The sequence below is a fragment of the Gadus macrocephalus genome, chromosome 1 (genome assembly GCF_031168955.1).
Source record: "Gadus macrocephalus chromosome 1, ASM3116895v1".
In the NCBI taxonomy this organism is placed as follows: domain Eukaryota; kingdom Metazoa; phylum Chordata; class Actinopteri; order Gadiformes; family Gadidae; genus Gadus; species Gadus macrocephalus.
The window spans coordinates 19,049,528-19,072,864 of NC_082382.1; the positions used below are offsets into that span (position 1 = coordinate 19,049,528).

The 23,337-nt window shown below is 47.6% G+C and overlaps 1 protein-coding gene across 16 annotated transcripts in view; it reads right to left on the reverse strand.

Annotated features, from left to right (window-relative positions):
- ubr4 (ubiquitin protein ligase E3 component n-recognin 4) overlaps window positions 1–23,337 on the reverse strand; it is a 58,432-nt gene that overhangs the window by 24,604 nt on the left and 10,491 nt on the right. For 3 of the 16 annotated variants that reach the window (XM_060051111.1, XM_060051109.1, XM_060051108.1), the window contains exons 15-58: window positions 22,424–22,465; window positions 20,856–21,043; window positions 20,549–20,705; window positions 20,029–20,114; window positions 19,702–19,871; window positions 18,768–19,047; window positions 18,242–18,374; window positions 18,062–18,141; window positions 17,599–17,727; window positions 17,074–17,256; window positions 16,598–16,720; window positions 16,272–16,501; window positions 15,831–15,949; window positions 15,530–15,627; window positions 15,034–15,191; window positions 14,311–14,517; window positions 13,924–14,025; window positions 13,693–13,793; window positions 12,937–13,324; window positions 12,507–12,570; window positions 12,211–12,402; window positions 11,850–11,920; window positions 11,412–11,604; window positions 10,656–10,889; window positions 10,239–10,409; window positions 9,625–9,807; window positions 9,052–9,210; window positions 8,645–8,797; window positions 8,165–8,392; window positions 7,767–7,924; window positions 7,295–7,469; window positions 6,494–6,695; window positions 5,954–6,117; window positions 5,264–5,480; window positions 4,443–4,662; window positions 3,634–3,666; window positions 3,224–3,287; window positions 2,510–2,644; window positions 1,911–2,082; window positions 1,311–1,442; window positions 1,073–1,194; window positions 599–710; window positions 335–465; window positions 15–192 (exon numbers count right to left, since the gene is read on the reverse strand). In XM_060051111.1, the coding sequence (XP_059907094.1) occupies window positions 15–192; window positions 335–465; window positions 599–710; window positions 1,073–1,194; window positions 1,311–1,442; window positions 1,911–2,082; window positions 2,510–2,644; window positions 3,224–3,287; window positions 3,634–3,666; window positions 4,443–4,662; window positions 5,264–5,480; window positions 5,954–6,117; window positions 6,494–6,695; window positions 7,295–7,469; window positions 7,767–7,924; window positions 8,165–8,392; window positions 8,645–8,797; window positions 9,052–9,210; window positions 9,625–9,807; window positions 10,239–10,409; window positions 10,656–10,889; window positions 11,412–11,604; window positions 11,850–11,920; window positions 12,211–12,402; window positions 12,507–12,570; window positions 12,937–13,324; window positions 13,693–13,793; window positions 13,924–14,025; window positions 14,311–14,517; window positions 15,034–15,191; window positions 15,530–15,627; window positions 15,831–15,949; window positions 16,272–16,501; window positions 16,598–16,720; window positions 17,074–17,256; window positions 17,599–17,727; window positions 18,062–18,141; window positions 18,242–18,374; window positions 18,768–19,047; window positions 19,702–19,871; window positions 20,029–20,114; window positions 20,549–20,705; window positions 20,856–21,043; window positions 22,424–22,465 (6,837 nt within the window). Of the gene's footprint in view, window positions 1–5; window positions 193–334; window positions 466–598; window positions 711–1,072; window positions 1,195–1,310; window positions 1,443–1,910; window positions 2,083–2,509; window positions 2,645–3,223; window positions 3,288–3,633; window positions 3,667–4,442; window positions 4,663–5,263; window positions 5,481–5,953; window positions 6,118–6,493; window positions 6,696–7,294; window positions 7,470–7,766; window positions 7,925–8,164; window positions 8,393–8,644; window positions 8,798–9,051; window positions 9,211–9,624; window positions 9,808–10,238; window positions 10,410–10,655; window positions 10,890–11,411; window positions 11,605–11,849; window positions 11,921–12,210; window positions 12,403–12,506; window positions 12,571–12,936; window positions 13,325–13,692; window positions 13,794–13,923; window positions 14,026–14,310; window positions 14,518–15,033; window positions 15,192–15,529; window positions 15,628–15,830; window positions 15,950–16,271; window positions 16,502–16,597; window positions 16,721–17,073; window positions 17,257–17,598; window positions 17,728–18,061; window positions 18,142–18,241; window positions 18,375–18,767; window positions 19,048–19,701; window positions 19,872–20,028; window positions 20,115–20,548; window positions 20,706–20,855; window positions 21,044–22,423; window positions 22,466–23,337 lie in introns of all 16 variants that reach the window. The other 13 variants (XM_060051110.1, XM_060051105.1, XM_060051104.1 and 10 more) reach the window with 10 other exon arrangements.

Consider the following 23,337-nt stretch of genomic DNA (forward strand, 5'->3'; position numbering starts at 1 on the left):
TTTACCATGCACACCTTGCTGGTCCTGCTGCAGGCTGAGGGCTATGGCCAGCTCCACCATGGTCTCGTCGTCCGCGTCCGGGGGGATGTCCAGCATGGGGGGGAAGCCCTCGGCGCCGGCCAGCAGAGCCTCCAGGGGGGACGGGTTCCCGTTGTTCACGTTCTCCGCCGTCTCCAGCACCATGGACTCAGACTAGAGGGGGGCGCACAGATATAAGAAGTCATGAAGGTTTCTCCCAATGCTTCCAAGGAGAACTGCGGGCTAACGGAGGGGGAATCTATCGTGATGAATATGATTAATATTATTTAAGAATCACGGTCTTCTGTATCCTCACCACCATCTCGAAGTCTCCGTGGTCCACCTCGTTCTGCTCCTGGCTCTCTCTCCTGCCCTCGCTGCCTCCGGTCAGAACCGACGACTGGATCTTGTCATCGGGATCGTCGTCATCGTCGTAGTCTTTGTCTCCTAGAAAGAGAATAAGAGGCATTAGCGCGATGATGGTTGAACGCCACTCACGTCTACAACGATCACTGAAGAGGAGACGTGTTGCTGTGGGCTGTACTGTCAAGTATGTCAACGTTGGTGGTGAGACACCTACCCATGGGCGTGTTGGAGCGTGGAGGAGAGGGGAGGGTCACGTGGCGACGCTTGTTCCTCGGGCGCAGGACTCGAACCAGCGCCTGCTTGCACGCAAAGCTAACAGAGGTGTCCTGCAAACAATGAAGAACGGAAACACCTTGGGTTAGTTAAAGTTTACAGAGGTGTCCTGCAAACAATGAAGAACGGAAACACCTTGGGTTAGTTAAAGTTTACAGAGGTGTCCTGCAAACAATGAAGAACGGAAACACCATGGGTTAGTTAAAACTACCAGAGGTGTCCTGCTAGCATGAAGTTAAAAAAACACCATGGTTAGTGAGACTCACTAATCCATAGCATTATTTAAGATTATTTTGTGTATATAAAAAAAAAAAATTGTATTAGTTAAGAACCAATCGGGTATTTGTAAAATGACTAATCTTGAGTTTCACCAGTTAGAACAAGCTTGTTTATGATGACATCAGAAGACACGCACCGGACACAGCAACATCTGCATGTAGATCTTGGAGGCCACATTGATGTAGTCCAGTTCACATGTGCAATAGCCATGGATGATGTCCACCAAGGCGTTCACTGTGGCTTCAATGTGAGTCAGGCCTAAAACACCAATTGAGAGATGGGACAGAATGAATAACCATGAACTCAAACATCCTCATGTCATGAGCGTTGCACCGTCATGGATCACAGTGAGCGGGCATGGGATGAAACATTACCGGGCAAGCAGGCGGGAGCCAGGAAGGCGTTCTTGGGTTTGAGTGCGTGGAGTTTCCAGAAGTTGTTCACCAGTTGCATGATGAAGTTATCACTCTCTCCATCCATCAACTTCTGTGCATCTTCTGCCATATCTAAATCAAGACACACTCAAGTGTTTCAATGAGCCATTGAAACTCAACAGACGATAAATGGTCCATTTAAGAAGGTTCCTGCTAAAAACAAAAAACTGGAAACATGCTACGTTCAACTAACCATGTCTTTTTCTCCAAATGCACACTATTAAATCAAAGAAAGTACATTCAAGAGAAAACATATGACAACTCTGTTACAGCCAATAACAATCACGGTAATCCTTTTATAGGCTATCAAAGCGCCGGTGAACTCCCTGTTTGAGCTTGAATTCGAACATAAAATGTATCATTATTATTATCATTATATGAGACTGAGGCTAATATGTTAGGAGCAGTTACAAAATGGCGTAGGCTATGTCCATTCTAGAAGACATACAAACACATTTTGTGTGTGTGTGTGTGTGTGTGTGTGTGTGTGTGTGTGTGTGTGTGTGTGTGTGTGTGTGTGTGTGTGGTCCTCCTGCTTACCGGCCTCCTGCAGTGGTTTGGTCTCGGTGAAGTGGACCAGGTTGCTGGGTCTCATGATGGCTATGGAGCGGGCCGTGATCACCAACCTCTGGAACACATCCGGGTCCAGCTCCCTGCCCTCGCGGCTGCAGCCGTTCAGACACTGCACAGCGTTGCCTAGCAACGACTGGTCCTGAGGAGAGGGAGCAGGAGGAGAGGCGCGTGTTACTTAATGGCCGTAGCGTATGCTTTGATAGATGTGTCAAAGAATATGTAGATATACCGCAGATAAATCTCTTCTACGGCTCAAGACACACACACACACACACACACACACACACACACACGTTTTATTATATCCATTATGTACCTTTATAGAAGTTGTATGCTCGGTTTACATTTTTGATGATTATCACAACCAATGTGTTTCCTTTTTACTGGAGCCATTACCATTGCCTTCCCTATGATTTGAAATGACTTACAAAGTGTATTTAATACAACTTAAAACTAAAATACAGTTGAATTTTCCCAAGTGAAAAAAATGAAGAAGACGAATGCTGCTGTGCATGGATGTCGGGCATACTGTGAGAGAGAGGGCGAGTGAGAGTGTGTGCTGGTACCTTGTGGTTGTGGTAGGCGGTGCGGTTGGTGTGCAGGCTGGCCAGCAGCCCCTTGGTCTGCTGCTGCACGCCAGCGGGGGTGGGCATGGACAGCAGCAGGGTGGCCAGCTCCAACGCTGCTGCCTTGTTCTTCTCCTGGAGACACGGACCACAACCACACTACTGTAAACCAACCAGAACTAAAGCACGACCACGGTGCTATAGAGAGGGCAGGTTGCCTGAGGAGGGGATCGTGTGGTTGCTAGGGATAGACGTTGTGTAGGGATGCTCGATTATGGAAAAAAATAATCCTAATCACGATTATTTTCATCAATATTGAAATCACGATTATTCAAACGATTATTTTTATTTATTTTTTACTTTACTTTTCTGCAATTTCTATAAAATATTTAATGAATAAAATAAATATACTTAAACTATCTTTTTTTAATCGATATCACGATCAAAATTAGATTAACTGCACAGCCCTAGTGTCGTGATTCGGATGTTCATCTCAACAGTACGGTGTAGTTCGGTAGTGTAGTAAGCGTAAAAGGTAGGGCCTCACCCCAACCTTCTCCTCAATGACCTGTAATTGGAATTCACTGCAAGTCGTTTTAAATAAAAGACTATGCTACGTGGCTAAATAGTACTTTTTTTTATAAGCTAGGTTGCCAAATTGTGGGAGGCAAAAGAGTGCTGTTGGTTTTGTTCAGGGCAGAGACGAGGGTTTACCTTTTCATTGGATGAGCCCACAGCGAAGCAGCTCTCCAGGGCTTCCAGCGAGCTCACCACCAACCTGGCCAGAGGAGACAACCAGTCACATCTGCACCTGACGCTCAATTGACTCCAATCATTTGTTGAAGGAAAAAACTGAAAAGTTTGACCAAAACCCTTCGCAATCAAAATCATGTACAAGTTTGATAAATGGTTGCACAGTCAAAAATCAAAAATCAAAACAAATGCATATCTAATGCCATCTTATGGCCTTATGCTCAAGTGGGGAAATGACAAATGGCATGTTCAAAAGGTGCAGGCATATACGTAAACACACACGCACACACAAACACACGCACGACACAAGTGCAGCACACATGCACAAAGCTATCCAAACAACAAGCAGAGAAAAGGGCTGGTTTACTAACCGGTCCAAGGTGGATAAGGACTCAGTTTCACAACTTTTTATTTTGTGGGGGCGTTTGTATTGTTTTTTTTTGGGAGCAAAAGAAAAAAAGGAAACAAAATAACAGTGAGGATCACAGAAAGACAAGTGGAAGTAAATGAGTCAACTGAAAGAGAAGAGGGCATGCGAGTAGATGACACGGAGATAGCCATGCACTGAACACATTTGGTAACCGATCATATAACCTTTGAGCCCCTAGACTGCCTCTGGAACAACCGCCGCTGATATTACTTTGTGAATTTGTGAAAATTATGAACCACCCGGGGCTGGTGTGCTAATTCAGGGTTTTTTTATTTTGTAAATGTTTCCGTCCCGTCAAATGTGCATCGTTTGTGGATCCCTTATTTGTGCACTTTGCTGTGCTTCTCCAGTGCTCAGCTACCCAGCTAGGATCTCCCGTCAGGAATAGCACCACACCAACACAACAACCTACTCCCTTATCGCCTGGCTCCTAATGATGTGCTTCACGACTGCTGTTCGTTGACATATTATTGGTTAACATAAGGTCTAGCATGCAGACATCCCTAAAGCGCTCCTTCTCTGCATCAAACTAAAATACAGGATGCATATAAGGAACCTCTGACATACAAACATTGATTACCACACACAAGGAAATAGTTTGGTGAAGAACAGATTTGGAGGACACAGTTCAAGGAAGAAATCGGGTGACATTTTGAAGAACGCTCCCCTCAGACTGCATACACAAGACAGAACCGTGGGCACCCATGTTACCCGCTTTAACCACGTCCCAACAAAGAGGCGGGCCCGTACCTCTCCAGCACGGTGCCGCTGGTGGCGGTGGGTGTGACCACGTCTCCGTCCGAGGCCCCGTTGCCCTGGTTGAGGTTGGGGCTGCAGACGTTGTTGGCGGAGGCGGAGGAGGAGAAGTCCTCCGGGGGCTCCTCCGGCCAGCCGAACTGCTCCTTGGTCTTGCCGTAGACCTTGATGGAGTCCAGCATGGTGACGCCGGCGGGGTCGACCGAGGCTCCGACTTGGGGGGAGAAGACGGTCAGATGTTTAGCAGACGCTCGCAGCCAGAGCAGATACAAACCCAAACCATACAATGAATATTGGGAGCACCTAATCGAAGTTCAAAATCTAGATTGTCAGCATCTATTTAGATTCTGCTTGGTGATATTGAGATAATGGTCAAGTTGATACAATGGTTGGCAAGATGGGCAAATATATAATTCATGATCACATTGACAGCATGAAATGAGTACTACTATTCATTAGTATATGTTACACCTGAACCTCCTGGATTGCGCAATTTGATTGGTTCGCTCTCTCGGGATTGTTGGGCAATATCCCGTGATTAAAAACTCAAATTCTGGTTATTGTTTGAGCGTGTGTGACGGTCGTCTCGTCACGCTAATAAAAACAAATAAATCCCGGCAAAAAGTGTTGGCTTGTTTATTTTTTGAGCGTTCACGTGTAGCATATACAAAAACAATTATTCACGTCAGACTCCGTGAATAATGGGGAAAAGTATAAATATGAGTATTAGAGTGTTAAATATGATATTCTTCCAAATCAGCATGTATCCAATCAGCTAAACCATTAATGTGTGGTGAAGACCCTTCGTCTCTTACTGAAGATGCAGAGCTTCTTGTCGGCCTGCAGGGCCTCCTCCCGGGTGAAGGGGAAATCGAACCAGCGGGCTCGCGTCAGGTTGACCTGCATGGTGCGGCCGAAGATCTCCAGGTAGGAGGGCGCGCGCTCGATGGCCTGGCTGCCCAGCTGCACCCGCATGCCCGTCATCACCATGGAGCTGTTGTTGTTGACCGCCTCCACCGTGAAGCCTCCGGGCTGGGGGAGAACGGACAGGAGCAGCGGTGAGGCCACAGTCATTCAGACAACGTAAGGTAAAGGCTTGAGGGACAAGGGTCCAAAGAAAGTGATACAATTAACTGCAGCCCAGGTTCTGGACCCTGCACCGAACCAAGCCCTACCATCAATGGTTGATAAACATTGATTTTCTATCAGAACCTTTCTGGGAGCGGTCAAGGAGATGAAAAAGTCTCCTGGATTCATCACAAACCTATCTCAGACAGAGATTTCCAAGTCTGAGAAACCTCAGAGGAGGTAAAATATGGGTTGCATTTTTCCCTGTGGTCTAATAATAAAGGATAAACCATACAACAAAAGCAGTTGTATTTTGGCCAGCATATCCCTTTTCCGGGTTATACTTGCCAAAATGACCCCAATGACTTCCTGGGGAAGTCATAAAGCAATACAGCTGAGGATAATTATTCTATTCTCCATCTGAATGGACTCCGTACCTTGGTGTTGGCCACGTACATCCCGGTGGAGTTGAGTCGGTGTTTGATCTGCTGTCCGTTGTACACCTGCAGGAGGTCGTTGCCTCCGAACTCCACCTCTGTCAGCTGCTGGTTGTGTTCAAAGAAGTCCACGGGGAACGTCACCAGGCTGGAGGTCCGTGTTGCTGGAGAACACACACACACACACATCGGTGAGTCTCAGGGAGAATCGTTTCAAAGGAGCTCACTGTGACTGATGATGCTGATCCATTAGGACATTCGTTTCATTCAGTCAACGAGATAATCTACGATTTTGATAGATCCTACCTATGATTATAGAGTAGGTTTAAAGCCTCAGGGTGTACATTAGGAGATGACTCTACATTCATTGAAACATAATGATGCAGAATGCTTGTCATAACCATTTCTATACTTTATAACATATGTTCCACAACTTCCATCATCAGCAGCTATTTTGTCAAGGTGTTTTTTTGGAGACATTTGCGTACAACACTATTTTGTAAACTAATAATACACGTTGTTTGTTCCCCAGCCACTCACTGGCGGCGGCGGCCTTGCGCTTGCGGACAGGCTTCATGATGCTGACGCCACAGCTGGGCTGCAGGGAGGGCTGCAGCCAGTAGGAGGTGTTGTCCACGTTGGCCATGTAGATGCGCAGGCTGCCGTCCTCACACAACAGAATCATGGTGGTGCGCTGCTGCTCGCTGCTGGCCGTGTGGCGGATGGCCACCATGTCCTGGATCTACGGGTGGGGGGGGGGAGGTGGTGGGTGAGTGTCCGGTCAGGTGCTCTATGAGGGATGCTAGTTAAAAAAACTGGAAGGGGGGGAGGTACGCCTCGTTTCGTTGTGGAGATATTCTACCGTGGAGAAAGCCATTAGCGTGAATAGGTGAAGCTTTCATAAGGGGATCTTCACAAAGTTCATTCTACAGTGGCTCGTCTATACAGTGTTTACTTTTAAACATTGCCGGACACCATTCTTCTATGAAGGTCTGTGTCCGGACAGGACACTTTTTGTTTGCCATTTACACGCTTTTAGATCCAAGCCTCCAGCAAAATTATTTGTCTAAATATATATTAAAGGAAAAAAAAGTAAAACATCCGGCTCACCAAGATTTGAGCTCTTCTGACTTAAGAGCATTAATCCAAGTATCATTTGTGATACAACATCTCAATTTATGTGATTGTCCGATTAAAATCTTTATACGAGGTCCTTGATGTTGGATTGGCAGGATTACGGTAAGGACACATTTTTAATCCAAAGCACTTTCTGAGAACTGAACGCTCAAAGCATATGCGGTTGCAATGTGATAAGTGGTGTCATGGGGGGCCCTCTCTCACCTTGGCCTTGGCCGGCAGGGTCTTGATCTCCTGGATGAGGAAGGTGTCCGGCTTCACCATGATCACCAGAGGGATGCCGGTGGTCTGCTGCACGCAGCACACCAGCCCCGGGTGGTTCATCACCTCGGACCACTGGCACAGGGCCGGGGACACCTTGCTGCTCCCCCCGTTGGACCTGGAAGAGGAGGAAGACCAAGAGGAGAGCATTGTGATGGTGCTAGGGGAGAAATATGTGCTGAGAAGGAATAAGAGGATCAGGATTAAATACTTTAAAATACGAAAACGAGTTATTAGTAAAAAGATTCCAGATCGTGAATTAAATATATTTTCTAAATAAAAGACAAATATCGGATTGAATATTGACGACATTTAAAAAAGGGATTAAAGTACTTTAACTACTGGGTTCCTCCACAGACACATATCCACTGTATACATTTCACTACTATAACCAGAGCCGTCGCCGGGTGGTTACCCTTTGATGTTGATGGTGAAGAGCCTCTGGACCTCCGTGGTGCTGCGGCTCACGGTGGCAGCGAAGGACTTGCCCTGGCTGTAGCTGAAGAACAGCATCTGCAGCACGTGGGAGTAGTACACAGACACGCCGCCGCCCGCCACCTGCCCGTTGGTGTCCTGGTGATGGAGCGAGCAAAAACAAAGTACAAATTCAGTTTATTAAGGAAATCACAGGGTTTCAAAACTCATACACCAGGTTAGAACAAGGTAACAATCCTCCAGATTTTAACCATGTGGCTCAGTTGGTAGAGCACGGCATTATGCTATTTTTTGGTTTATTCAAAATGAGGTGCGCGAACCAGAAGGGCAACTGTGCCATGTTGGGGATAAAGGTGCATCAGAGCGGCGGTGGCGTACCTTGAGGTCATCGTGGCTGATCTCCAGAACGTTGGTGACGTAGAAGGGGCCGTGCTGGGCGCTGCTGGACTCCTCCATCACCTGGGTGTACATGTAGCCCGCCGACGACATGATGGCGATGATGTTCTTGCCCTCCTCGTTGAAGAGGAAGGTGGCGTCGCGGATCTTGGAGCTGGGCAGCAGGAAGTAGTACATGGGACTGAGGGCGTCCGACGACAGGTCGTAGATCTGAACAGGGGAGGGACGGTAATACCCGTTAAAACGACATTCATTGTACATTTCACATGGGAGGACGGCAGAAATTGTTCATGCTTTGACATTTTTTTAATTAAGGCGCCTTTGTCCAAATCGACTCAACGGTGAATTCAGGTACATGTCATTAAGTAGCAGGCATGGGGTCGTCATGTTGCTCTTAGGATGCGTACTGTAGAGAAATACCATGCCGTGTTTCAGACACACGGGATCAGCAACAGGAGGTACCTTGACGAAGTCGGCGGTGATGATGGCAAGCTCCGTCTGGGAGCCCGGCAGCCAGATGGCCTTGATGATGAAGTTACCGGTGGCCAGCTGTGGGTGGAGGACCAGGTGGTCCGACACAGAGCCGGTACTGCTGAACGTCAGCACGTGGCAGTCCTGGGCAGAGCGGGGGAGACAGCGGATCACTGGGTCTGACTCAGTAGAATCAAAGTGCAAAGGAACGTAGGTGGAATTCGACTGCAAATTGGCGTTGACTTAACAGCGGATATGGAAACCCACTGAAGAGTGGCTTTTATGTGGCTTTTTTCCATTATTTTTTATTTGATAAAACATTGCACTGCATTTCTACACACAGATAAACGCTTCATTTGACCCAACCAATCGTGGAGAGTCATTGGCTGTCAGCTGACCTTGAGGCCGCACACAGCCAGGTAGTCCTCGTTGCAGGGGTTCCCTGTGAGGCTGAGCACGGTGAAGGGGACCGGGGCGGAGGCCAGCCGGGTCAGGGTCAGCTTCCTCTTGCTGGAGTCAGCCTGCTTGAGGAGCGCAGACAGCTGCAGAACTGTGATCTGGAGGAGGGAAAGGGGAGATAGAGAGACAGACAGAGTGAAAGAGAGAGAGAAAGGCAGACAGAGACAAACAGTTCATTTTACCAGTATGAAAGCTGTTATATTAAAGCTGGTGATTAAGTGTTGAACAGCATGCTTTTAAAATAACAACTGCCTGCATCAATATAAAAACAAGGTTGTGCAAAGATAGTGTCGGCTTATTTCCGAGGGAGGATATTTTTTTAGAAGCAACAGAGTAACTGAAAACAAGGATTGTTGTCTGAAGAATGCCGTGTTTCTAACTTTAACTAGGCATGGTATACCATTTCTTTGGAGCATTTCCCTCCTCCAGTTCAGCTCTCTTTTATACTAGAGTTCTCATTGTTCATCCTTTCCCTGAAACCTCTCCGACACTGGCCTGCTAATCATACACACCTTGCCCTTCTCGTGGCTGACGGCCAGGTGCTGGCGCCGCCCGTGGGGGGAAGAGAGCACACACATGGCCACGCGACGCAGCACATGGGCGCTGATCAGCTGGCGGATGGTCTGGCCCTGGTCCCCGCTGTAGTTCATGCGCACGTTCTCGAAGGCGCCCTCCTGGGACCCCAGGGTGGGCACCTGTGCACAGGCAGAGGGAAGGTGTGGTGAGTGGGATGGAGACACAGAGCTTCAGGCCCTGGAATTAGAAACTATCTAATATCTAGTGAGTCGATGGTGAAAACTAATTAAAAAGGTCATGAGGAAGGAGGGAGGGGTCTTGCTCAAGGGCTTCCTTGCTCCAACCTCTAGCCACTACACAACCCACTTCTAGACACATAGATCTTTATTCTGTGAGGCATCAGGGCCAACCACGGATCCACCATGTCACATCCAAAGAAGCAGGATAAAAACAGAAATGACAGACTTGCTTTCGCCATCATTCTTTTTGTCATAAATATATGGCTTGTTAAGCCCTTTGAGACCCACTGTGATTAAGAGATTAACGAATAAAATTGAATTTGAATCCCCCAAGAGCCCTCCAGCCAAGCAGAACATGGAGGGGTGTTTACCATGAGCTGGTCGGTCATGGACACGTTCTTGTCCTGGGTGTGCAGCTCGTTGAGGGCCTGCTGGGCCCGGCTGCTGCTGCCCACGGCGGAGGCCTGCTGGAAGTTGGTCTGGATGGCGTCCATGAGGAAGATGAGCATCTCTAGGATCAGCGCTGCTGTGGACGACCCCACCTGGAGGAGGAGGAGAGAAGGAGAAGCATGAGCAGAGTCGCTTGGATTAGTTATTTTAACTAAAAAGGGTTAGAAAAATCTGCATTAGTCAAAATGTGATAATTTCTTCTTTTCATTCTACTGAACCAAATGTTTACATCCAGCAAATCAAAGTCCAGGATAATGACTCCCATCCCCATGTTAAACCCTCCATCAATACTCAACAGCTTTACATCTGGTTCTGTAACGTTTCTCCTTTGAACCCACCACTTGGGCCAGGAGCTCCTCCTGGCAGCCCTCGATGCTCCGGCAGACGCTGCTCTTCTTGGGCCGGTCCTCGTCCAGCCCCTTGCCGTCGCCGGAGGAGGCCTTGCTCTTGTCGGAGGGGGAGGCGCTCTGGTGGCGCAGGGCGCTGTCCGGCGTGCGCGTCTCGCTCTGGAAGGCCGACGACTCCTTCAGCGTGGAGCCCATGCCGCTGCTGGGGCTCCGCTTCACCAGAGCCTGGAGGGACCGAGGGAGGAGGGGACGGACGGACAGAGAGAGGGGCCGAGCAGTGAGGACAGAGGCATGGGGGGGGAAGGATCAACTAAATAAGGATGACAAAGTTGCGTTCTGTGTCAAGTTTACGCTTCAACATCAAGACTCGTTATGCAAAACTAACATGTTAGACAAAATTCAATATCACAGTGGAAACAGTATCAAGAGATATTCTATAGCATCTCTAGACAAACTAGATTAAAAGTCGGTTTAAAGTTAGAAAAGTATACAACATGCAGTACATGAAATGGTTCATTTAGCCTTACATTTCTCTGTACATTTTTCATCATAAACTCTCAAGCAGAGACAAGAGAATAACACAAATATGGGTCAGAAATGGATATGAGGTCCCTTTTCATTCCATCTTTTCAGCCAAACGCACAGGCCAACATACACACAGGCTAACACCAACCCTGGGTGAAATGAGAGGATGGATGTCAGGTGGAGGAGGGGAGGGGGTAAAAGGGATTTGCAAGCCAAAGTTACCGCTGTTGTCCTCTTCCCATGGTGACCTGAGGTATTCGGTCTCACCTGGCAGCTGCCATCCTCCTTGGCACCGCAGTCGCAGAAGAACGAGCCGTACTTGGCGTAGGAGATCTCGTGGTCTTTGTGGCAGACCTTGGCGCACACTGTGCACACGCCCACCCCGTCCACCATCTTACAGGTGTGACAGTGGTACCTGGGGAGGGGGGGGGGAGCAAGACACACACTGAGACAAAGGAGCCTCACAAAACATTGTGTGCATGGATTTAAATGTTGAAATGGTTGAGATATTAGAAGCCTCTCCTCCAATAGCATCATTTATTATAATGCAATTCTATAGTAGACACCTTGGCTACAAGGTCAATTGAAAGGTGTAGGGTTATGTGGAAGATTATTTATAAGAAGGCAATTCCTCCAGAAAGCAGTCAAGTTCTTTATTACCAGTGCTGGTTCATGAACTCCTTCTGTGTGATGGTGAAGGTACAGAGTTTATTGCAAAGAGAGTCTTCATCCTGCCAAACAAACAAACATTAAGAGTCAAGCAAGAGATTAAGAGTCAAGCACGTTGTTGTGGAGACATTAGAAACAAGGGGCTATATTCTTGTTTTTTCAACATGAAGAGATAGGACTAATCAAACATTTTGAATGATGTGCATTTTAACGATCAACCAACTGGCCTAAATCAGTTTTTCTTCCATAACAGTAATTGATTAGAGCTTGGATTCGTCCAACTACTTCAAGTTTAGCGCTAATCAATGCGGGCTCAGTTGTGCTGCTGGTATCAAAGGGTGGGGGTCCTTACAGAGTCCTCTGCCTGGGAGTCGTCGTCCTCCACGGCCAGGTCCTCCACCCAGTCCGAGTCCACCTCCATGGCCTTCTCCTCGCCGTCCACCAGCAGGGCCGAGGAGCTCTGGCCGCTGGTCAGCCTGAGGGCGTTCATCACATCCGCCAGGTAGGAGATGATGTGGCAGGAGCACTCCAGCATACTGGCGTGCTGGAGTAGGACAGGGAACGCACGTGTGACGTAGACGCTCTGCGTGGAGTCAGTGCTTTGACAATGGCTTTATCGTTGTAGTAGCATATGGCAGCTTCGCTTACCTTGCCCTGGGTCAAATTAGAGCTCACTTTTTCCACGACATCCTTCTGAGTCAGGTACTTCTTGCTGCAAAGGAACATACAAGATCATGTTTCAAGAATATATTTTACTGAACAGGTTTAGGATCAATCAACAATCACTAGCCTAAAAGGCCATGTGTGTCCCTCCAATAGCGTATACACTATGAATGTGAATCAGCCATCTTAAAAGGGGACATATTATCCCACCAGGTGTGATTGTGATTAGCCGTTACAAGCCACACGTCTAGGTTGACACGCCCATTAGTGAAGACGAAGACCAATTTTAAAAACGGCTCGTAATGACTAGTCACTCTCACACCTGGTTATATAATATGTCACCTTTAAGCCACTATGAGCCTCATGTGCTTGTTTCCCAGGTGACTGTAGTCTAACATAACAGCACTGCTCTCACCATCTGGTCAGCCAATCGGTGGCGGCGCGGTGCAGCTGCAGATGCCCCGCCCCCTGGCCGGCGCCGGCCAGCGTGGCCATGATGACCATGAGCTCGGGGAAGCCGGTGCCGTCGCCGGTGGCCAGCATCTCCGTGGCCATGGGGATGAGTGTGCTGAGGAGCACGGTGCACACGCCCTCGCCCACCTGGCTGTTGTCGCGCACGATGTGCGTGGTGAGCAGCTGCAGCAGCTGCCGGTTCTCCTGCACCACGTCCAGGTGCTCCGAGTCCTTGGGGGGCGTGGCCGTCATGCGGGTCAGCCAGGCCTGCAGGCGGGCCGGCTCCACGCAGGCCAGCTGGGCCAGGGAGCCGCACAGCACCAGCAGGCTGGGGTTGGGGCTCTTCTCCGCTGGGGGGGGGGGGGGGGGGGGGGGGTGGAGCATGGTCAGAGGCAGCGGGCGGTATTGGTTGGTTCTTCACGCCTCTAAACCGTCAACTTAAGTATTTGTATTTCTCGTATTGTAGTTTGCCCTTTACTGTTTTTGCACTATCCTCTTTGCTGCTGTAACCCTGCAAATGTCCCCACTGTGGGACTAATAAAGGATTATTGTATCTTTAAAATCAAGAAAATAGTTGTGTGAATGATGTTTTTTTCCCGTCTCATCAAACCGAACGTCCACGCACTTCTGGTTAAGCAACGATTATAACAAACATGAATTAATGTGTGCCGAAAACATAACCTTACGTTGAAACATTTGACAACAGACGTAAACTTACTGAGCGTAAACAGCTTGGTGAAGAACTTGAGCACCCGGTTGCAGAACTTGGCGGACAGGTTTTCATTGGCCGTCGCCATCATGATTTGGACGAGTTCCCCGCTAGTGGCACAAAATGGCATTCAGGAAAAATGTCAGCGGGAACACAACCGTGGAACAGCATGAGAAGGAGGGCTATTGAACTGTGCGGTGAACAGTGCTACGGATTGTGTGATGTGTGCTGTGAAGATACCTGAAGGAGAAGAACTCTTCCATGGCCTTGCGGACCTGGCTGTTCTCCAGCTGTTTCTCCAGGTACTGCAGGCATTCTTCCAGCACAGACTCATCCAGACCACTGGGACAGGAGCAAACAAACAAGAGTACATGAGGAAAGACCTTGATGAAAGCATATAGTTTAACATAATTTAGAACTACAACTTCGGGGCATTGGATATGTTGCTTGACATATATGACAAAAAATGTATTTTATAAACCATATTTATTTAGTGAGCTAAAATAAAAAAGGTATAAACTAATAGTGACCAGAAAATGATTAAACGGGGAATAGTTCCAATGTGGGCAGCACACTGAAGCCATTCCGGTCGGTGTCAGAGTGGTGGGCGATGGTGTTGTAGCGTACCTGTTGGGGTCGGAGTGGTGGGCGATGATGTTGTAGCAGCCGGTGACCAGGCGCTGGTAGATGCGGGCCAGGAAGGCGTCCGACTCGGCGGGCCCCAGGATGCGCTCCAGCGAGGTGCTGCTGAGCTCGGCCACGCTCTCCGTGCTGCTCTCCAGCAGCAGGGGCAGCAGGGAGCGCTCCACGTGGGCGGGGTTCAGCTCCTCCGTGCTGGGGGGACGGAGACCACCACACGTCAAGGTCACTCCTACAGGCCGAGAAGGCTTGGGTGGGAAATTAAACTGTGCCTTTTGTACATTGCCCGTGTAAGTGTCAGGGCGCAGTGCGACTTGAAAGATTGGATCCAGAACTTTATTTGCCATTTCAGTACGTAAAAGGGGGTTAATCCTGATGCATACATTCAGGGGGAAAGCTACAAAGAATGAAGAGGCTACAACAATAACCTAAGATATATATTGAACACATGGAACAGCATAGATATAAACAAGTTATGTTGCATGGTTTGTGTTTAGTTTTTGAGTAAAGAATTGTTTGTGAAAACAAATCGCTCGGAAAGTGTACAAGTAGGCTTTGGCCTTCTATATGAAAAGTGTAAGATGTTAGATGGGTTTGTCGACAAAGGAGCATCGTTACTTTAGTTACTATGGACAAAGGTGGACTAAGAGCACTGACTACTGTTCCATAGCACACAGGGCTGACCGTGAGCAGGATCAAGAGTTCACTCACACAATCAGGTCCCCAGTGAGGCGCACCAGGGACAGCAGGATGTGCTTGAGGGAGGGGGCCAGAGCCAGGGACTGACAGCTCAGTGTGCCGAGGTGGGCTGCCTGGATGGCGCTGATGTAGCTCTCAGAGGGGATGGTGTCGTTGGCGAAGGCATTGCGCTGTGGAGGAGCGATTACAAGATGACCCATGAAATAATTTTTTCTGTGGCACCAACAGTATGGTCAAGAGATCGGTAGTGTAGCCATTCAGGGTAGAAATGGATTGTACTATTATTAAGGAATGGTCTTATATATTTAATATATTTTAGTCAACAAATGCATTGCGACCCTTTCATCACATCAGAAGATGTGATGAAGGGTAGTGGGCTTAAGTTAAACAGACGTCTACCAAATAAAACACAGGGGGTGAGAGCTGCATGCTTGTATCCTTAAATTACCTTCACAGAGATTCACTCAAATGTCTTTCCTACCACACAAGCAAATGCATAAACACATACCCAAGAGCCGATGTTGGGGAACTCATTGGTGTGTATGTTGTTCCAGGTCTCACAGAGGGTCTGCACAGCCGACGGCAGGTTCTGCATAATAGTGTTGCCTGTGGAAGGACACAAAGTACGGAGGATCAGCAGAAGAACACTCCAGGTGTTGGCACGTTTCAAGCTGTTTTACATTTCCTTCCCCAGTCACCAGAACAACCCGAACACAGGCATTTGGTAAAGCCGTACCAAGGCACTAAGACGATGTGGGTTAAGTGACCGGCAAACGGCCTGCATCCTCGCTGTGGCTGCTGAAACGTACCGAGGGTGTTGGCCTTGCAGCGGGTGGAGCCGATGGAGAGCACCGCGGCGTAACCCTGGAGCTTGGCGTCTGTCAGCTTGTTGTCTCCTTCCTCCGGGAGGCTCATCAGCAGGTAAGACCTGGGAAGAGACGGCACCCGCTTAATACGCATCACGGTCTGGTGGCTTTAAACATTGCTTGGTGTTCTCAACGCGGCTAGGCCATTTTGTCACCGTAAGTAAAACGATACCGTAATTTAGAAAAGAACGGTGTAAAATCGTACACTGTTGCCGGACTCCGAACACTACGAAACCGAATGTTACTTTGACGTACACATTTATACTAAATCAGATATTCATTCTAGAGAAACCTTACACTATGCAGTCCTATTGTCCAAGGTAAACTCAATAAGATAACCCAGGTTTTCTTCACGTTTGTGCGCGTAGTTTCAGTGGGGCTCACCTGGTGAACGCCGTGTAAACGTCGATGAGCTGAAGGGTGGCGGGCAGCAAGTTTTTGGTGACCTGGGAGGACTGGTTGGCGTCCGTCTCCATGGCGACCTTGGACAGGTGGTCGTCCAGGGACACCTGGACCTTGGAGATGACTGCGTCCAGGGTGTAGATGGCCTGCAGGGAGAGCACCTGGTGCAGCGGCAGGATGGCGCTGGGGTCCACGGCGGAGAACGCAGAGATCTGTCCGCGACCGAGAGAGAGACATGTGATCAACCGAGACTCCTATGCTAGGAGGCCACATGCTGGGAAAGTGCGCAATGTTTTCCCCACGGTTACCTGTCTTGCGATGTATTCCTCCGCCAGTTCCACGTCATATTTGACCGTGCTGCACCTGGCTGCTGTCAGCTCAACCAGGGGGGAGGCCTGGTCCGCCTTCATCCCCTGCTTGACCAAGTGATCCTGAAGACAACGAACACAAGACACCAGGTCAGACACACCGAGTCCAGCACCTCCATGCACATGTCGACCACTTTACCCAAATAATGGGATGTATTACATTACTGAATCGCCATTCATTATTGGATTTAGGTTTGCACCAGGTTTGTTTGCATCGTTTTGTAACACATGCAATCGCTTTATTAAATAAGCCCTTTTGAACTACCGCCGTAGAGCAAAACACTTTTATGCAATTGACGTGATTCGTGTCCATTAAAAGGTCTCTGAGGTGAGGCCAATAAGCAAACTACTGACCCAGGCCAGTATTAAAGCCCTTTTCTATTGTTTCATCTACTATTCTCCAGCTGCGGACCGACCTTGATCCATGTGACGTAGGTGGGCACGCGGAGGCGGGAGGACCAGCGGAGGGTGTGGAGAATGTCGCTCTCGCTGGGGTCGCTGCAGCCGCTCTTCAGCTGCTCCACGTAGGCCTTGGACGGGGGCAGCACCCCCAGGATCCTCCACAGGACCAGGAAGTAGTACTGCAGCGAGCAGGCCTCCTGGGCCGGACAACACACAGAGCTCAAGGTCAGAGGGTGGACGATTTCAAAATATGGTACCGTTTATTTTACAGAGCTTGATAGCAATATCTATTTCAACCCCAAAATAGACATTTTGGTGAAAAGGGAAATTTATAAAACCGTTCAAAAAAATTAGCACTGGTGTAATTTGTATGTAAAAGTATTTGACATGCAAGAGTATAGTTAAAGAAATGTGACACGTGTCATGTGAACACAACTTGTTAATAACCGTCACGTGAATTTCACCCTGTGCCATAGTGCGGTTCAGTAAACTTTGTGTGGACCAGGGTGTCACCGACACAGTGATGTCAGGGCTCTCACCATGGGTGTGATGGCTTTGTTTTCCTCTCTCCGGGCTGTGTCGAACTGAGAGCCGGCCGCCAGCAGAGAGATGAGGGAGGAATACAGCTCGTCGTATTTCACTGCGTTGTTGAACAGCTTCTCAAACACCTAGGAAGAAAACACAACATCGAGTCTACAGGTATGTGCTTACACCCTTGTTTCAAATTCAATGAATAGGTAAGACATCTAACCGCTACTTTCTCCCTAATGACATGCAAATGAATTCACAGCAAGTGGCTTTGGATGAAAGCATCTGCTACATGACTAAAACAGTTTATGGTAATATATTTATAAAACATGAGACATGACATAAAAATATTGAAAGAAACGAACAAAGAGTAAATAACTCTTAGAACAGTATGCCGGCGACGACATAAATTCCCAACACCCGTGTCTAAGCAGCGGTGGTGTGACCTGTGACCTCCTGGAGACGGTGTCTCACCTTGCTGTCCAGTCGGCTGAGGTCGTCCTCAGAGGCATCAGGAGAGAGGATGCAGTAGAACTTGGGCTGTAGAGTCGCATCTGCAACCAGACAACAACGACAACAACGTCTTATTATATCTGACACTTTGGCTCAATCGCTTCTGGACTGGCTGCTGGGACGGCGCTGCCGGGGCTCTACCTGCAGAGCAGTGTTTGGACCAGTTCTCCTCCACCTCCTTGAAGCCGTAGTAGAGAGGGAGGCTGCCCCGCTTGCTTCCGTCCTGGGGCGAACCGGGGCCGGACGAGGGCGGGGTCAGGAGGTTGTACTGGACCTACGAACGACATCATGATTTACCCTCATGAACAACGATAAATATGTGGATACAAATAACAGAATAGTCACTGTTAGCATTCAGAAGCTAAAGCTATTTGAATTTCCTGAAGAGATTACTCATCTGTAGAGAATACTCATATCTATAGGACTGGAAAATATTATAAATAGCCATGTGTTGCTCTTACAATACCCTGATACAGTCTTAGAGCAGGTATCCACTAGCAGGAACCAAACCCCTAATCCAGCATCCAGCCGTGCTGCTATAGCGGAGTTACTCGTCGTTTCCTGTTCCGTGTAGTTTGACTTGTAAGACTACCGAACCGCTCACTCTGGCCGCGTTCAGCCAACCCTCTACCAGTGTATCTAGACGGGGGTCTTCCGCCTCTCCTACCTGTTCAAACAGGTACACGGGTGTCTTGGAGTAGTGGTGCAGCATGTAGTCGAGGACCAGCAGCAGGCGGGCCAGGTTGAGGGGCACGGCCTTCAGCTGGGTCTCACCGCTCTGGGCCACCTCGGCGATGGCCTGGGCCACCAGGGTGAGCACCATGTGGCGGCCTCCCTCCGACAGGTTGTGGAAGAGGAGCAGCAGCAGCTGCAGGTGCTCCACGTTGAGGTCCTCGTCGCCGGGGACGGAGCCCTGGATGGTGTGCTGCTTCAGGGTTCCCAGGAACCTGCGGGGGGGTCAGGGGAGTGGAGGGGAAGATGCACGATGAGCACGATTGTTGCACTACTGTTGTGAGGCCCCTCACTACAATCACTCTACATCCAAAGCTACTTGGTGTATGTTCGGCGGCAGATGGAATATTGGACACAGAAAATACAACAAATCCAAGGAAGCAAATATATATATTAGAGCCGTCAGTTAAACGCGTTATTAACAACGTTAACGCAAACCAATTTTAACGGCGTCAATTTTTTTATCGCGCGATTAACGCAAATCTTTTTTTTTTCTTTGGCTCAAAACAAAGAAGCAGTAGCCTGACTGCAATGTTCAAGGCAGTATCTTTGTTGGTTCATCGTTCAATTGCACTATAGGCTCTTTTTTTTTATCGTCCTGTTTTGATCAGTATATGCTAATGTGGTTATCGAAAAATTAATGGGACAAAGAAATCAAGGGATATTTAGCATAGAAAAAAGAATTGTGATTAATCGTGAGTTAACTATGACATTAATGCGATTAATCACGATTAAATATTTTAATCGCTTGACAGCTCTAATATATATATCAAAAAAGATCCACTAATAACAAGTAAACATAGATTGCATTTGGTTGAGGATTTTTTTTTTTATGAATGATAAGGGAATAGAATGAGTATGTAGCTAACCGTTCCCAGACTTTGATGCACTCGGGCACGTCAGGCTCGCCCTGCAGGGTGGCTTTGTGCTGCCATATCAGGAGCAGCCTGGAGAGCACCGAAAGGGACTGGGGGTGGATGTACAGAGGCCAGGGGCCCTCCGAGAACGGGGCCACCCCCAGCTGTTGAAGCAGTATGCTCTGGGGAAACACACACCGGAAGCATTTGTTGAGAATTGTACGAGGGATGCGCAAAATGTAGAGCAGTGAGATCGGCTGCAGCTTTTTGGAGCAGCCGCACGCTAACGTTAACATTGAATGTTAGGATATACTCTGAGCAAATGACCACTTCCTTTACCTGCAGGGCTGGAGATGGTAGGTCTGAGGTCACAAGTGTGTGGTTGAAGTGGTAGAGGGCCAGAGAAAACACTTCATCTGAGGAACCTGAAATGAAACACAGTGCACCTTATGAGTGAGGAAAGTGGACAGTGTCCGGCATCCGAGAGCGTCACTGGACAACAACTTTAGGATGTTGCTCATAAAATACAACACTATAACATTTTTGACAAGTATACATTTTACAGAGAAGGTATTACTAGTTATTACTTTGCAGCAGCACAGATGGACGACTTATGTAGTTGTACACATTAAAACTTTTTTATACAGAATTACAGCTGCATGTGTTCACGCCTCTAATGATCTTTCATCTCTCTGTCCCACCTTAAATAAAAGTCCATAACATGTCAGCGGTCCTCTTGAAATGTCGATAAACTCCACTACGCTACTCAATTAAAAAAATTTTACCCTCCCTGTAAATAGACACCATCGTGTCCTGTGTCTATAGGTCATCTGTGTGGTTCCTCAACCCCCTTGCCTACCTTTCACGTCTTTGTCCACGTCCTTGATGATGCTGGCCAGCGTGGCCATGTGCTGCTCCGTCAGGGACACACTCAGGTAGTTGCGGATGAAGTTGTTCCTGGACTTGAGCATTGAGGTGGTGATGAAGTTCAGGATGCTGGAGGCAAGGCCGAGGAACTAGGAGACAAGGAAGGACAATCCTTGTTTCCAAAAGTAAAATACTATGCACCGGGGGAATGCAAAACTCACAAACAACTATATTACACGGAACAAATGATGCAATGAAAACATTGATGTAAAATCAATATATTTAAACAAGCAGCTCACCAGCTCTGGGTCTTTGCGGCCCGCCAGGATGTTGCCGTTCTCGCTCGGGTTGTGCTTGCTGGGGCTCTTCAGACGGGGAGAGGTCTCCAGGGGTGGGGGTGGTGGAGGAGGTGGAGGCGCCACCTTCTCTTTGGAGGGGGAGATCGTCTCCTCAAACCAAAGGCCCAAGATGGGCTCACTGTCATCGTCTGGAAGGACACACTGGATGTTTAGCGCGTTACGCTTCAAGGCAGGGACGGTGTGGTGTATACACACGTGCCAAGAATACAAAATCAATACATGGCGTTGGTTCGGTGGCTGAGGTGACATCAAAATGCAGGTAGTATCATCGTTCAAGCTAGATTGGGACACCTATAAATGTTGTGCAGATGGCAGCTGGACAAAAGCAAGAAGACCACCATTACTAGTGAAGAAACAAAAAGCAATGCAGGAAGGTGATCGATGCAATGGCTACCGTCGGCTTCATATATACCGCTGAGCTGACCCATGAAAACAGGAATTATAGTAACTAAGTTGTAAATTTAAAAATGACAACTAAATGTGATTTGTTAAATGCATTAAATACTCAAACAAAATGTTAAAGTTATGGGTGAAAATTACAGTAGTTGCCAACCGAGAAGACGGTATGTTCATCTGCTAACTCATATTAGCTCACAGCCAATTCTGTTCTTTCCACCTACAAGATTCTACAAATCTTTTTACTTTTGGTTTAAATTAACAGCCCAAAACATTAGCGGTCATTGGCACTGGCAAATGTGCAGTCAATGTACCAAGTTACTTACACCCAATAGTAAAATAAGGGGACATAATAGATCAGATGACCTCCACTTTGTACGACTTGGTTTTTAAAAGATCTGAATCTAACAGGGCACTAGGCGAAAGTTATCCCATGGGGAATATCAGTTTAAGTTGATATTCACATCTGCATGCATAACAAGAGAACCATAGCTCTTTGGGTGAAGGCAAGGCGGGGCATAGTGAATACAACCTAAGCCTTTAGTCTTACAAGCATAACAGGAACATATTGTAGTTGAAGGATAATACCAGTGTATACGGCCATGGGTTCCAATGTCAGTCGTCAACATGACCGCTGTAGCCAAAGAAGTGTGTTTACTAGTATCGGATAGATTACCATCTCAAACACATTTCAATAAGATATCGGAGATACTGAAGCAGTATGCATGTTAAGCGTCGACACTGCAAAGTGCAGGGATACCCCACCTCTGAATGTCAGAATGGGGTACAGTCTAAATCTAATCTTGCAGTAAGACAAGACAAGATGTTATATCCATCGACACCACTGGTATTATCCTTTACACTAGTCAGAGCCAGAGACAAACACTTTAGCCCAAGTCAATTAATTAGGATAGTTTGAGGGTTTGGACAAAGCATTCCTCTGTGGCTCTGTTATGTTGTACAGGTGACAAGCCCCAGCTCAAGAGCCTACGTTTTGTGTGACATACAACGACAACAGAAACAACATCAACAAAGTTAGGTCTAGGACAGTGATGCGGACACCAAGGTCTGGGTAAGCCCACCCACCCCCACGAGGACAGAGAACTGCTGACCTGAGACACAAGCTGCACTTGGGTTCTCCTGTCTTCTCTCTGCTGAAACAGCACAACACTGTCAACTACACTGGCATCGTGCAACGGAAGCAGCACAGTTTGGATTAGTGGGCGCTAGGATGGTCTTTGTGTGCGGATGTAGACATGTGTGGGGGGGGGGGGGGCACTTACAATTGCTGCCTCAGGGGGATACCTTTACTGACCTGATACTAGACTGGTCTGAATTGAGGAAAAGGATCTGACACTGATCACAACGTTTTTAAACCCTTCCTGTACACAACTCAGACCTGATGCTAGTTCTTTGAGGGGTTAAACACACAAACACACAGGGGTGCTGCTTGATTATACATAGAGGTCTATAAACCAGTGTCTTTGTAGGCTTTTTTCTAACTGCAGCCTGTCCATTGTTTTAATGGTGATGTTGGTGGCAATTTAAGTAGCTGAACAAACTCATCTTTGCATGTGCATTTCAAATGGCCAAATCAAATCTAGAATGTCATGGCATGCCGTCAGCAGCATGAAGCTTATACAAATATGCATAAATAATATATGGAATTGTATTAATTGTGCTAATCAACAACACAAAATGTAAAACGGTCGCAGCAATATGGCAGCAAACTAAATATCACCAAAATGTTCACATGAACTGTTGAAACGTGTTGTTTATATGATTACTCTCAAGTGATCAATGAGGAGTAACAGAAAGAGTAAAAAAGGAATGCTGTGAACAGCGAATAACACCCCAATATTGTATGGATTAACATAGGAATCTGAAATCAAGGGAAACTTGTCCCAAAGAGGAGCGATCAGTCCTATGCAAAGCGATGAAAAAAATACCAGCGCTACGTGGTCTTCTTCCAGTAAAACAATATGATTCCATAAATCTTTTGCTACAATTATGAACTGAAATCTGT